Source organism: Drosophila elegans, unplaced genomic scaffold (assembly GCF_018152505.1).
Source record: "Drosophila elegans isolate 14027-0461.03 unplaced genomic scaffold, ASM1815250v1 contig_814, whole genome shotgun sequence".
In the NCBI taxonomy this organism is placed as follows: Eukaryota; Metazoa; Arthropoda; class Insecta; order Diptera; family Drosophilidae; genus Drosophila; species Drosophila elegans.
In genome coordinates, this window is record NW_024546167.1 from 11,941,102 (window position 1) to 11,955,462 (window position 14,361).

The 14,361-nt window shown below is 41.7% G+C and overlaps 2 protein-coding genes across 48 annotated transcripts in view; both read right to left on the bottom strand.

Annotated features, from left to right (window-relative positions):
- Positions 1–134: 134 nt before the first annotated feature.
- Positions 135–10,999, bottom strand: LOC108138830 (sodium- and chloride-dependent GABA transporter ine). 3 transcript variants are annotated; one of them, XM_017261336.2, is made up of 10 exons: positions 10,728–10,999; positions 8,139–9,017; positions 6,789–7,080; positions 4,951–5,129; positions 3,771–3,905; positions 2,411–2,540; positions 2,267–2,350; positions 1,082–2,033; positions 585–761; positions 135–522 (listed from the first exon to the last, which is right to left on the bottom strand). In XM_017261336.2, the coding sequence occupies exons 2-10, from the start codon at positions 8,881–8,883 to the stop codon at positions 262–264; spliced, it is 2,955 nt and encodes a 984-aa protein (XP_017116825.1). In that variant the 5' UTR covers positions 8,884–9,017; positions 10,728–10,999; the 3' UTR covers positions 135–261. The 3 variants fall into 3 exon arrangements, with proteins under 3 accessions (XP_017116825.1, XP_017116824.1, XP_017116826.1); XM_017261335.2 differs by having other exon boundaries at positions 8,139–9,062; XM_017261337.2 differs by lacking the exons at positions 6,789–7,080; positions 8,139–9,017; positions 10,728–10,999 and adding an exon at positions 5,975–6,247.
- Positions 11,000–11,649: 650 nt separating this feature from the next.
- LOC108138629 overlaps positions 11,650–14,361 on the bottom strand; it is a 131,252-nt gene continuing 128,540 nt past the window's right edge. For all 45 annotated transcript variants that reach the window (XM_041710191.1, XM_041710190.1, XM_017260965.2 and 42 more), the window contains 2 exons: positions 13,922–14,347; positions 11,650–13,844 (listed from right to left, as the gene is read on the bottom strand). In XM_041710191.1, the coding sequence (XP_041566125.1) occupies positions 13,603–13,844; positions 13,922–14,347 (668 nt within the window). In that variant the 3' untranslated portion in view covers positions 11,650–13,602. The remainder of the gene's footprint in view (positions 13,845–13,921; positions 14,348–14,361) is intronic.

A 14,361-nucleotide genomic window follows, 5' to 3' on the forward strand; every position in this document is an offset into this window, starting at 1 on the left:
GTTTCTGAAATGTTAAATCCACAGAATTTCATAGAACTTCAGGGTTTTTTGTATTCTTTATAAGTTAAAATACCTTTTAAAATTTATATTCGAACTAATGCAGTAATAGATTCAGTAATTAAAGCAAATAACAATTTTAATCCAATCGACTCGTACTACAATTTATTTAAATACTTTAATTTCTGCCGGTAACTTACAAAAAAATGATTCGTTAAAAATACTCAGAAATGGCTATTGCTGGAAGGGATTCCCAGGCAATAGCTATTGGCCACTTTGTCCACCCATCTCCGCATGGGGCTTTGAGTGGTATGAGTGCTCGGCGGAGGAGGAGGCGTGCATCGCATTGTAGCCGGTCTTCTGGCCCTGGCCCAGATGGAGCAGGTGGCTGTTGGTCGGCTTGTACACGGTGGCCATTTCCTGGGCCAGCATGAACTGCTCCTGCTCCGGAAAGTCGTGTTCGCAGTGGTGCTCGCCGCAGATCTTGCACTCGTAGATGTTTGGCCTCAGCGTGTTCCGGATGCGCTGGAGAAGGGTCAGAAGATTTGTATAGCTATATCGTTAAGCAGAGGCCAGTTCCAACTCACTTCCCAAAAGGTGTCCCCACTGGACCGCAGGAAGTTGATCACCGCATATCCGGGTATGCAGAGCAGCGACAAGGAGGCGAACATCCAGCCTATTCCATACGCCCAGTCCGGATATGTATAGCGTCCATTGTGGTAGGTGGGCTCATGGTAGTTGATCAGACTCAGGACCCAGATGGCCTGCAATTATAATACTAATATTAGAATGCTAATAAAAACAGATAGTAAATCCAAGTAAATTTATATATTGAAATAATATTTAATTCTTTTCATATTCAATTTAACTATTTTCGAAAGGAATAAGATATTAATATGTAAATTATTTAATTTATATTAGAACCATATAAAAACTGAATTATAATGCATGTAAAACAAATATTACCCATATAAATCCAATATTTTTAAAATTTTTACAAAAGTATTTATATTAAAAAATCAAATTAAATATTATGATGTTATATAAATAATATAATATTTTGGTAAGTTCAAGAATCACTTACGAAGAGTAGACAGGGTCCGAGGACGAGCCAGCAGGACTTGAGATAGAAGGAAGGCGCCTTTCCGGTCATCTGCTTGACGTTTTTCGACAGCCTTCCGGTGCCGTAGAACCAGGCGATGGCGATCATCTGGCAGAAGGCCAGGAACATGATCGTCACGGAGGCGGCATAGTGGTCCATCAGCTGGAAGTAGTAGATGCCGCCCTGGATGATGTTGGGCATGCCGAACAGGCACGAGATGACGCAGACGAACAGGACCACGATCTCATGGTAGCCCAGATGGCGCTTGATCCAGCGCGGGAACCCGTCCTGAATGGACGTGACCACCACCTCGACGATGGCGAACTGTGAGTTGAGGCCCAGGCAGAGGAGCATAAAGAAGAACATGACCGCCCAGAGCTGGGCATATGGCATCTTGGCCATCGCCTGGGGATACACCACGAAGATCATGCCCGGCCCATCGCCGATGACGTCGCGCACATTGGTGTTCTGCTCCAGTGCCAGGTTTCCCAGCGTGGAGAAGGCAAAGATCCCCACCAGGAGGCTGGTGATCATATTCACCGCACTCACCGCCACCGTGTCCCGCAGGATGTTGTTGTTGTACTTGTTGTAGCTGGCAAAGGAGATCATGGATCCGAAGGTGATGCCCAGCGAGTTGAAGTTCTGCGAGGCGGCATTGATCCACACGTTGGCGTTCTTCAGCTCCGACCACTTGGGTCGGAAGAAGAAGCGCAGACCCTCGGCCGCTCCGTCCAGGGTCACCGCCCGCACCATCAGGATGATGATCAGCACAAACGGAAAGGTGGCCGTGAAGTAGCGCACCTTCGCCGACGACTTGATCGACTTCCACGTGGCGAAGTAGACCATCAGCCAGGCGCAGATCAGGCAGGCGAACAGCTCCCAACGCATCATGCCCGGATACTCCAGGCCACCGCTTATCTGGAGCACCTTGTTTCTACAGAAGGAGAAAATTGGAAATTTAATAGTTAATTAAGGGGTTACATAGGCATAAATTTTCCTTAAATATATCTTACTCCCAAAACTACAAATCGGTAAAAATTGCACATCCGAAATAAAGAATTTGAAAGTTGTGTCCTTCAATTGTGTTTTCCTAGAAGTTACATTTTTCAAACACCCTTACTCCATTCCATTTAGAGTTAAGATTGGATATATTAAATTGATGCTTACTCGAAGAATTCCTCGGAGGGAGTGCGCGATGTGTCCGGCGCACTGGCATTGCGCTGCGGCACCCAGCAGTCCGGAGTGTTCCATCTGCAACAAGAACACCTCACATTAGCGGATCGCAAATTTTGGGACACTGTAAAAACCTACCTATTGTTGCAGTCGATCCAGGGCATCTCCGTTTTGAACGACGTGAAGAAGTAGTAGATGGAGTAGCCTATGATGACGCTGTAGTAGGTGGACATGAGGAACGAGACGACCACGCTGGCGAGTCCAGCTCCTGAAGAGAAGATAGTAGTTGCTGATAAGTAACCTGACTCATCATCATCATCACCAGGGCCAAAAATGTCGGGGATCGCTAGTTGCAGCTGAACATTATGGAGCTACATGGCAGTTGCATTGAGTTGAGCACACACAAAAAATTAGCCTTAATTAGGCCAGATGAAAGTCGGACCGGTTTCGAAATGGAATCACATGTCTAGACTAGCACTCATCTGCATAATTGGCCATGTGTCGGCCACATACGCCGACAATTGGAATCTTGCAATCTTGCTTAAATAGTTTTACACGATATATATTAATATGTATTAGCTTGGTCGCGTGGGCGTGGTTTGTTTGCAAAATATTGACAGTAATTAAGCGTTTGGCACCGTGCAAAAACAGCGAAATGCATTGTAAAGTTTTGTTTTTGCTCGACTCACGGCTGTAATGACATAGCCCTAGCCTTCGGCAAAAAAAGGGGGGAAATGGAGGTGGGCTGGGGAGGGGTTTTTCCCGGCTTTGCCTTCGGGTTTTCACGCCACCTTCCATAACAATGACCCAGCTAATTAGCTTCCGCCCGTATGCAAGTGGAGCATCGCGCGGCTTACGGATTCCAAACGCACCAGTCTCGCTGTAAATCAGAACGCAAAACAGAGCTGGCTAAATATTTACCCGACCTTGGCCATGGACTTGGCCAAAACAGCGAAACTATATATTCCGGTTGTCATGGTAGTTGGGCAAGCCTAGTTTCCCATTGTTTGCCCCGAGGCGTTTTTTTTTTTTTTTTGTTAAGTAATGGAAAGCGTGACGCATTTGCACAAATGATGCCATCAATTTGATCTCAAAAAGGGAGTTATGAACTTGAATGTACTTGTTTTTATATATATTATAATACAATGTAACATGACTATTTATCACTTTTATACCTTTAAAACAATTATACATAAAAAAAACAATTATGGGTTAGCTTCATTTATAGTTTATAAATATGTGTCTTGAAAATATAAATTGTTTATTTGTAATTTGCAATTTCTTACAGAAAACTGTTAATTATTATTGATAACTGGTCGTATGCGCTATATTATTGCTCATACGACTAGTAAGTTAATATCTTCACTCAATAATTTTGTTTTCTATTGGAGTTTTAAAAATATATAAGCCCTTAATTTCGTTTCAAGGTTTATAAATATGTTTAAGATACTTTAAGGCTTAAAAATCAGATATTTTAATACATTTTTCTGGAACTTACCTTTGAATAGAGGACACAGTTGACCCAATGCCCCGATGGGTCCTCGACCGGTGTACTGGCCCACAGATAGCTCCATGAACAGCAGTGGAATGCTGCATATGAACAGTATTATGCAATAAGGTACTAGAAAAACACCTGTCAACGAAAGCGAAAAATACAATGTACATGTAGCCATGGACGCGAGCAGCTAAGCAAATAAATTAAATTAATTTTAAATATTTGACATAAACGAATGCAAATTGCATAAGGCTTCTTGCCTGTTGCTCCGCACGTCATTACCAGGAGGCCGTGTGCTAGTTTTCAGCAGTCAGAAGCGAAGCTCATTACGATTCCCATTCCCCTCCCCATCCCCGAGTAAAATGAGGAATGTAAATAGTATCCGAGTATCCACGTATCCAAGTCTCCAAGTGCAAATGAAGATGGACGCGGGACTACGAGCTCGCGTGATCGAGACACCGTCGACATGATGACACTGACCGCTCTATTCGGTGTCGCTGCTCTGAGCTCAAACAAATTTTAATTTATGGCTTTTAAACGCTTCGGCGGAAATGCCGCTTAAAGCGCAAAATTGTCAAATGTTTTTAGAGCACATAAAACAAACAAAAATATCTTCCCGGTGTCGTCGCACGAAATCAAAGTAACTAGTTGCTATATCTGCCTTATCGCATGTGCAGTCTTTTGGCGGCACTCTTAGTCACTTGTTGGACGACTCTCACGAGGGACTTCCGCTAAGCTTTCCCGGGAAAGGCCTCAAATTCTGGGGGAATCTCGCAGTTGCCCACGACTGACCTCTATATTTAATTTTCAATTAAATCAGAGATCTCTTTTAAAGTCTCTGATAAGGTTATAAATAGTATTTGTTTGAGCTTAAGATGGCTTAATGTGCCATTTCTTAAATAAGAAACCAAAAAAAAACTGAACATATAAAGCGGCAGTAGGGTTTGATAAAAATTAAAATACAAACGACCTTCGAATATTATTTCCAATTAAATCGGAAACCCTATTTAAAAACGTCCTATTGTTAATAAATATTAAGATACAATAAACTGGCTTATTGTAAAAAACTAGATAAAATTCCACTTATAATTAGTCCATCAAATCAAAGCATATTGAACCAATAACATTAATCTTATCTAAAATGTGTCTCAAGCTAAGAAATGAATACAAAATCTCCACTTACCACCGCCACTTTTGTAGCACATGTAGGGAAACCGCCAGACATTTCCCAGCCCCACCGAGTATCCTATGCAGGCCAGGACGAACTGCATCTTGTTGGCCCAGTGCTGCTGGCGGGGCTTCAAGTGGGCCGTCTCATCGGACATGTCCAAGTAGCTGTCGTCGTCATCGATGCCCAGGGGCCTGAAAAGAGGGGTAGAGGTCTAAAAATAACCAAAGCATATAATCTGAAACCATCCCCCCACGATTAGTTGAAGCGTCAAATAGCTTAATTGCAGTAATCACATGGTGGGCTCAGATCCACAAAGTGGGGGCTGGCCATTCCACTGGAGGTGCCAACTGGCGGTGCATTGTGTCCGGACAATCTGATCCGGGGCTGTCGTGTTATTGTCATGGGTGGCTGCCGGATGGGGTGCCATGTGGGTGGAGGTGTCACGAATTAAACAGCCGTTCGTGTCGTCTTTCCCCTTTCCCCCATTTTCCATTTGTTTGTTTTGATTGAATCAGGGAAATATTGAAAATATGCAGCAGTGATGTTGCATGTCGAATTAAACGCTCTGATTTTAAAAAATAAATGATAACTATGGGCAATGCCCAAGGAATTTTACTTATTTAAGGAACAATTCAATGTCAAATTTAATAATAAATAAAAAACAATCTATATATATTAATTTTAAAAGTAATTATATTGCATATTGAAATCATGTAGAATTGGTATGCTATAAAAACATATTAAATAATAAACAAACATTTTATTTGACATCATTTACTTAATGTTTTTTTTTTAATATGCAACTTCTATGGTCACTATATATAGGTATATAGTATTAAAAATATTGATATATTTACTCTTCTTTATGGAGTGGTGCTAAGTCGGGTACAAACATTCCACTTAACCATCAAATAATCGCTCATGTTTAATCAGCGCTCGACTGCTAATACTTAGAGCAAATACCTCACTCGATCATACCCAGTCATGGCCTGATTCGAGGAGTTATGCAATTGCCGTTTTTCGGGCAGGTTCTTACACTTTGGCCACCCGGTTGAAACGGAAAAAGGACTGCTCCGATTGCTTTGACGACTGGGCATCATAGTCCTGGCGATTTGGCATCTCGAATATAGTGGACTCCTTCGGTCTAAACTATAGTCTTTCTATATGCAGGAGTTACTTGTGATGCTCTCTTATATCACGATATCCATGGATGCCAGGAATATGGGCGGCAGGAGGAGCCGAGGACACTGGGAGGAGGAAACTGGGAGTGGGAACTGAACGGTTTGTGGGCTAACGCGCTACTGACTACAATTCCGGCACTTTTCCGCCACGTTTCAACCTGCAATCTCGCCGTTTGTGGAGCGCACAATGCGGAGTGGTAATTGCTCTGGTCAACACAATCACTACTGTTCAAATCGATCTATTGATCTCGTTAAGGAACGCTGCTTAAAAATAGCTGATGCGCGATCGGCACGTTTGGGGCCCCTTTGCCAATCATGTGAACCCCGCGCCCAAAGATGCCACAAGGGTGTTAAAATCGCTTGTTTGCCAAATCACCAACACTGGCTTTCTATGCTAAGGTGCCAAATGATGGCCAAATTTGCCACAAATGTTAGATCGTTTTATCGGCACCCCTTTGTCAAGCTAATGGCCCTAACTTTACACTGAGAAAATTTTATTTAAAATTTCAAATTGGGTCTCAAGGATACAGCACTTCAGAGGTTAATATTAACAGCAATATTTTATATATACTTCTAAAAAGCTGTTCTGGGTTATATATATTTTATAGCTTCAAACTACTTTTAAGACTTGAGAGATTATTTCGGAATAGATTACTTTCTATTACTTACGGCGGCGTCTGCGGGTTGACCATGTCGAACAGCTCGTTGGCGGTGGTGGGCACTCGCCGAATGACCAGCTTGCGTCCGTCCGTGGACCCAATGCCAATGGAGGCCAGCGAGCGAACGGAGGTCACATCGGAGTAGATCTGGTTGCCGGCCAGGTCGTGAAACTGATAGGAACTGCCGCTCAGCGAGGCCTGCGGTTGCATGTAGAGCGGATGGGGGGCCTGTAATCCGGAAGTGGCCATCGATATGCCTCCGACCAGATTGCCGCTGCTGTCGCTCAGGCCCGGTAGGTAACCTGCAGGGGATTTGGAATATAATTACATAGATAATCCCAAAAACAATTAGGTTGCATTAAGAAATAGGATAAAAACTAGCAAACTAATTAATTTAAAATTTGTCTAAAATGCTTTAAATCTAAAATGTACTATAACCTTGCTAAATAGCAAAAAACACATTCATCTAAATATTTAAAAATCGCAAACAATCGAAGTCTACTCTACATTTCTAGGTTTTAAAGTTAGTTTTTTTATTTTTATTAAAAATGGTACAAGGTAATGCTTTTCCAACCATTAAGGTATTTATTTAAAAATCGTTCTCTAACAAAACAATTTGCGGCTAGATAAACTACTGGTTTTATTTTATGGTACTAAAACATTGACTGAGTTGAACTATAACTATTTTTGAGTGAAACATATATATGAGTTTTGATTTTAAAGTACCACTAATTTATTTTAAACAATTTATGGGCGTAGATCGTTTTGGTATCATTTAACTGACTGTTTTTCTATTAGGAATTACATTTTAAAGCATTTACTAGAAAGTAATGACGTACTTAAGAGCTAGACATTAGTTATATGTAGGAGAACATTTTCAAAGGCCTCTTGAAGTGCTTGTTGTATAAAAGATTTGGAGGAGTTTCCAACATAAAAGTGCTCATAAACTCAATATGTGGAAAGTGCTTTCAAATATTCAATTTAAAAGAATTTTCAAAGAGGCAGCTAGCTACCGTTTTTAATTTATAGTACTTAATCACTGACTACCTTGGCAAATAAATTATGTAGAGCTAAACATAAATAGGGTGTTGGTTTTAAAGTACCACTTATTTGTTGTTGTACAATTTATGTGCTTAGATAATTTTGAGTGTTCTAACTGACTGCCGTTCTTTCAAGATTTCCACTTAAGAGCTATACCTTAATTTCATGTAGAACAACATTTTCAAAAGCCTCTTCAAGTGCATGCAATTATAATAAGATTTAAAGGGGTTTTCCAAGCAAAGCAATTGAGTATGAGCAGTTATATGTAAGTACTTGGAAACACAATATGAATGAAAAGTGGTTTGTGAGGGTCACCCACCTGAGACCACGGAGCGCATGCTGCTGTGGTGGCTGCCAATCCGAGATCGCAGTTCCATGCTGAGCGGCGACATGGCCACCGAATCTCCGGCCATCGTGGTGGTGGTGGTGCAGGTCAGGGTGGCTGGTGTGGGTGAGATGGCGGGCATGGGAGCAGAAGGAACGGGAGTGGCCTGCCCATCGCAGTCGTCGATGGTGAAGGTCACCGTGGAGGTGGATCCCGCAGCTGTGGGTGGCTGCATCGGCACCTGACCTGGCAGAAGCACCTCCGAACTGGGCCTGGACTTCACCGACGTCTGGCGGTGGGGCGGTTGCTTGTGCAGAGCAGCCATAGCCGCCAACGCGGTGGTGGAGCTGGTCTGGCGGAAGGGCAGTGGTCCGGGACCTGCACCCGTTCCTGGCGGAGTGCCCGGCGTGGCCGGGATGATGATGAACTTGTGGGTGCGCGACGAGGGCGTTCGGATGAGCCGTGGCTGCTCATCGCCGTCATAGCAACTCTCTGCCCCGCTATCGGAAAGCTGGCTATGTCGCAGTGGAGCTATTCCACTGGGCGGAGCACGACTGGTCACCACCTGGTCAGGTGTGGGGGTAGAGGTGCCCGGCACCTGCCTGGCATCTTTTTTGTCTGTCATCTGGGAGACTGAGAGGAAAATTCGTGTTGCTGCTGTCGCAGTGTTGCTGTTGTCGCTGTGTTGCAGGTTGCTAGTTGCAGGTTGCTGGTTGCTATTTGCTTGTCGCTTTATCATAACATCATGTTTGTCTGTTGTTGGGTTTTGCACGAGCTCACTGATGCTGGCACCGCCTTCATATCTATCACTTTTAATGTTCGCAATCTGTGATTGCGAGTTCTGGTTGACACAATTTTAAATCACATTTAAACCTTGAATTGCACAATGTTATTATTGTTTGCCGCGTGAGTTTAAGCCTTTAAATCAAAATAAACTAAATCATGCGAAAGCCAGCACGAGTTATCTTCATTTGCCTTAATAGAGCTGATTACTTTCTCGAAAGTTTAGATTTAAAATTAAACTAAATTGTCCTTCTTCTATAGTTGAGTTTTATTTTTCATTTTCTATTTTAGTGGCTTGTTTGTTTTATTCTCTACATACAAAATTCTTATCATATTCTGGAGAATTCACTTTCTCAACTCATTGCAGTCCCATAAAAAAGTCACCGTTTTCTTTTTTAAGTAAGGAATTTTTATGTCCACTTTATATATTTTTCTTTTATTTGTTTATATAAATAAACAAACTGAAGTTATGTCCCATTTTTATTTTATTTTATCACCGTCGCAGATAAACTCGAGCACGAGCTCTTTGGGCACACACCGGTACTCAGATACAGATACCACTCGTCTCGACAGATACAAATTTGTATCTTATCAGCGGACTGGCCCTAAAAGGTGACCCTGCCTTCTCTATTTTTCCACCTTCTTTGACAGCGTTTCTCAAACTGCTTTCGTTTTGATGGTTTCGAATGACGCTTTTACCCATTTCGGGCTCTTCTCCATCCAAATGAATTTGAAAGTTTTCGCGTTTTGAAAAAAAAAACGGAGGCACTACGTCATATTCACGCGATTTGCTCCAGTGACTTTTCGGTCACGACCGGGCCACAAGGGTCAACGAGTTCGCTCAGCTATGCCGTAATTAATAATTACGCATCTTGCCATACATATATCATATATCAAGTGTTCGGCACGCTAGTTGGTTTCGTTGTAATATGAAAATCAGCCAGACTCAAGTAGTTAAAATGTAAATTTCTTACAAAGCGCGAGGCACGAATAAAAACCGATACAAATCAGCTTGAGCACACATGCCCATAGCAATGGGGTACATGTTTGCTGATAATATTTACATAACTGTGTATGAGTAGTAAGCTTCTTAAAATATCATCTCTTTGCTTTTTGCGACTTTTATTCAGTTTTGCCAAAAACCTGATTGATTACCTTTACCGGCCAATAAATCATTTATGGTGCGATGTGTCAACTTAATTGGTTTTACTGCTGGGAATAGCGCTGAGAGTGCTAAGTCCTGAGAAATGTTTTGATAATTGCTTATTTGAGGTCTCACAATGAGAGATACTTATACAGTACATTGTAAGTTTTAAACTGTATATACAAAGCGGCGACACCATTAAACAGATGTTTTGTTCCGGGCTCACTTGTGGCGGACTGGACTATAAAACAAAATTAGCACTCCAACTTGTTAATGAAAGATGTGCCCCCATCTAGTGCGAAATACTCCGTTACACAACATTTTTGTTTGCCCAGTTGGTGGCCCAAACAAACAGCCATTAAATACTGTTTTTATTGATTCTCTTTGCTGCACTGAAAAACCAAACCAAACAAAACAAAAATATTCACGGCCAGGGAAAATATTTAACGCCTAAAAGCCAAAAGATAATCACACACTTAATTATGAAAAAACTCTGGGCGACAGCAAGTGACGCTAATAATGGTAATTCATTCATTTGATTCACTTTTTCCTGCAGTTTAATTTAATTTTGTGTGTTGGCAGGCACTCTGTGTTCATGTGCCGAACGAAGCCTAATTTCAATCATAATACTCATACTAATAACATAATCAACGCACATTAAATTACTCGACAACGGCAATCGGCTGGATCAAGATAACGCCGCGTATACTTGATACGCGATGCGAGCAGTGCCAGCGATTGCAACTCGGGGTGTTCAACTTTCCGTATTTCGCCGGCCAAACCGTAGACGTAGACGTCAACGTAGACGACCGCACCGCACCGCACTTTCGACGACTTAATGGCCCCGGCGCACTGGCTCTGAATTTTGGATTAGCCGTCGATCCATGCAAGAGGCCCCGAAAAACGTGCCAACACGCGCGCTGTCAAATGTCAACTGATCCAATCCACGTTCGCGAATATCGTTTACACTTGCGACTGCTGCGGCACACCACAAACCCGATCCAGACCGCTCTCGCTCTCTACACCGAAAACAATAAGAGACAGTATCAATAAATACGATTTGTTTTTACCATTGAATAACTTGTAGGTTTCCTTCGCATTTGAACCTACCAAGTATCAAAACCAAATTGAGACGGAATTTCATCAAAACAATTATCATTTCTTATCTATTTTTTCTCTGTGTATATATGTTAAGCTATATAGATATATCTCTGCGCTCTCCCCGTATCTGGAGAGCCAGTACGGTAAGGGGCTTTGTTGATAGCGGACGCAAGAAGCACTACGGGTTAGGCTTGTTCTCCGTCCCCAAAAAGAAAGCTAGAATATTAATTCAGATTATATGATCAGCAGCACCAAGCAGAAGCTACAAGTATATCAAGTATGCCTGCCTGATGAGTTAAATGGCCAGATTCAAGTCAAGCCCCAATTGAATTGCTGGATGAATATTTAATTTAATTATCAAGTGACACCCGCCAATACACAATCAACCTGCATTTGTTTATTTATATTTATTTATTTATTAGTTTACAATAAGCGATTACAATTATTTTCGTTTCTCGTTTTTCCTTTTTAAATACATTTCTTTATAAGTACAATTTAACTATTGTTTTTCTTTTTACAATAAGATCGGTTCTTATTCGTTATTATTATTTCTCTTTTATATTTGCTGCCAGTGCAAAAAGTTTTGTCTATGTTCAATGTAACACTAGTTTGGGGTCAGATTTATAAGCGGTTCTTGTAAAGAAAAATAAAAGTGTTTGGTAGTTGTGAACGAGGCGGTTGGTTGCTGCATTTGTGCACTTCTTTATGTATGTTCTATTGGTTATGGAATTAAGAAAATAATTTTATGCCTGGCATTGGTTAAGGTTAGGCTGTGATTTAGTTCGGATTTGAGAGTCAACGTCGTGTAGAAACCTATACACAATAATGCGCTACTAAAAATACCATAGAGTTTGCCTGTGTATTATTTACAAATTCTGTCTCTTTGTGTACGTGTCTGAGTGCGAGTTTATATTGTATGGTATTTTACTATAAAGAAAATTCAGTTTCTTCTTAAAGTAGTGACTATACATTTTGTTTACGTTTAATAATATTAATTTAAAACTTCATTTTTAATAATTTAATTATCCAGGCCAGGTGCCGCAGTTCCCCCCTAACTATAATCGCATCAGGAAAAGATATGCTCTGTGAAACGGGCGCCGGAAACGGAAATTCGCTGCATAGTTTCCGGCGCGATGACAGTGGCGTGCTTTTCCACATGGAAAACGGAAAAGGGGGCGGGGCAGGGGCGCTGGTTCGTTGCCTTTTTAAGTACTCTCTATACTTTTGTCTCTACATATTAGTAAGTTAGTGGAAGTATCTCTTTTGCATTAAAAACAATCACAACAATTTAATATTAATTGACTAAAAAACTACAAAAATAATGGTTAATCATAGTAGAGTGTGTAGTACAAGTAGAAGTGGTCGAGGGATAGTGGTAAAAATCAAATCCTCCATTAGTCGTTGTTGCGATTAAAATTAAAACAAACCTAGTATTTCCTATGCAATAGATAAGTATCTTTTGTGCGCTGATGACGCCTCAGTGGCAGTTATAGTTCTGTTCCCTATTCTTTCGATTAAGTTGGTGTCCAGATCTTGTTGCGACTATTCCCACGTGCCATAAGCTGTACAGAGTATCTATGTTCTTCGGTGTGTGTGTGTGTGTGTTTTCTAACTCGTTAGCTTGTGTACAATCCAACTGAGACAATCGTTGGCATATTGTCCAGTGGTTATATATAAAGCACGTGGAATAAAGTCCCACCGATCTCTTACATACTGCTAGAGAGTATTCTGGGGTGCATTGTTCGGTCTTGTTGGAAATTAAAGGCAGTTTTCAATTTTAACGGGCTAGTTGAGTTCTAAATTACAGGAAGTAGTTGCAGTTGCGTGTGTCTGTGCTATAATACAAAGTGTCGTTGCTACTACCCACACCCTAAATATTTATAGGAAGTCTTTAGTTTAATATATAACAGTATTAATATTGATGCTCGACTAATGAAGAAGTTGTCGTTAAAGGACGAGAATTCGTTTGTAGCTGCACTCTCTATGTTTGGCAGTTTGTGGACTCTATGTGGCAGCTAAACGTACAAACACTACGCGGAATTCTCATGTTAGTAAGAAGGAGAATACTAAACGTTAATACAATTAATAAAATTATTTTCTTAAGCTACTAAATTACTTTCATGCATTGTTCATGCGATTCTCGCTTCGTCATTTTTGCTTTTTACAATAGTTCAATCTTTCATAGTTTCGTTTTACGGCCAACATTGCCGAATATATACTTTCAGCTCACAAATGTACTTTTGTTTTTCTTTTTTTTCTTGATATTCTTTCGCGATTTGATCTGTTTTGCATTTTTGCACAACTTTTTGCACTTGCCTTTCAAATATTCACATAATTTTCATATTCTTGATTGATTTGATTTTCTTACAGACTAAAGATATAGCTAGGAGTGTGTTTGTTATGTCAGTGTATTTTTACGTTACGTTACATTTAGGAGATGTAATCCGGCGTTGGCTCGGGCACAGCGTCGGGATTGGCGAACAGCGGGTTGGGGAACTCCGGCGGATGGGGCAGGGGCGCAATGGTCTTGGGCCTCCTCCTGTAGGCCATCAGCCAGCAGGACACAGCCACTGCGACGGCCACGAGGGCCAGCAGGGCCGTGATGACCAGGGCAATGATCAGACCCACCATCGACACGCAGATATCCTCGACTCTCTGAGCCGCCGGTTTGACTAGGGATTGAAGAGATACAGAAATCATAGTTAGATCGTGATTAATACTTATTTATTTATCCTCAAGGACTACTCACTGTTGGCATCATTCAGACCTTGACCGCTGCGCTTCTCGAATGTCAGAATGGCATTCGACGAAATGGTTATCTCCTCGCGCAGTTGACCCTCCACACCCGAATTCGTGGCAATGGCGGTCGTATCGGTGGAGTTGTCCGCAATGGAGCGACGACGTCGCCCGAAGGCGTTGTAGCCACCACAGTTGACGGGCTGGCAGCGTCCAAAGCAGACTCTTATGTTGCACTGGAAGCGGATGTTGTCGCTCGATGGGAACTTGAAGGCATTGAAACTGGCCAGCAGGCTGTTTGTGTCCGGATTGTATTCCCAGTTTCCGAAAATACTGGTATCCGTGGCACAGCCATTCTCATCCGTGACCAGATATTCATTCTGCACATTGTCCTCCATCGTCTTGGCAATGCAAGAGCGGGCAAAGCCTCCATAAATGGCTGTTTTGGTAAAA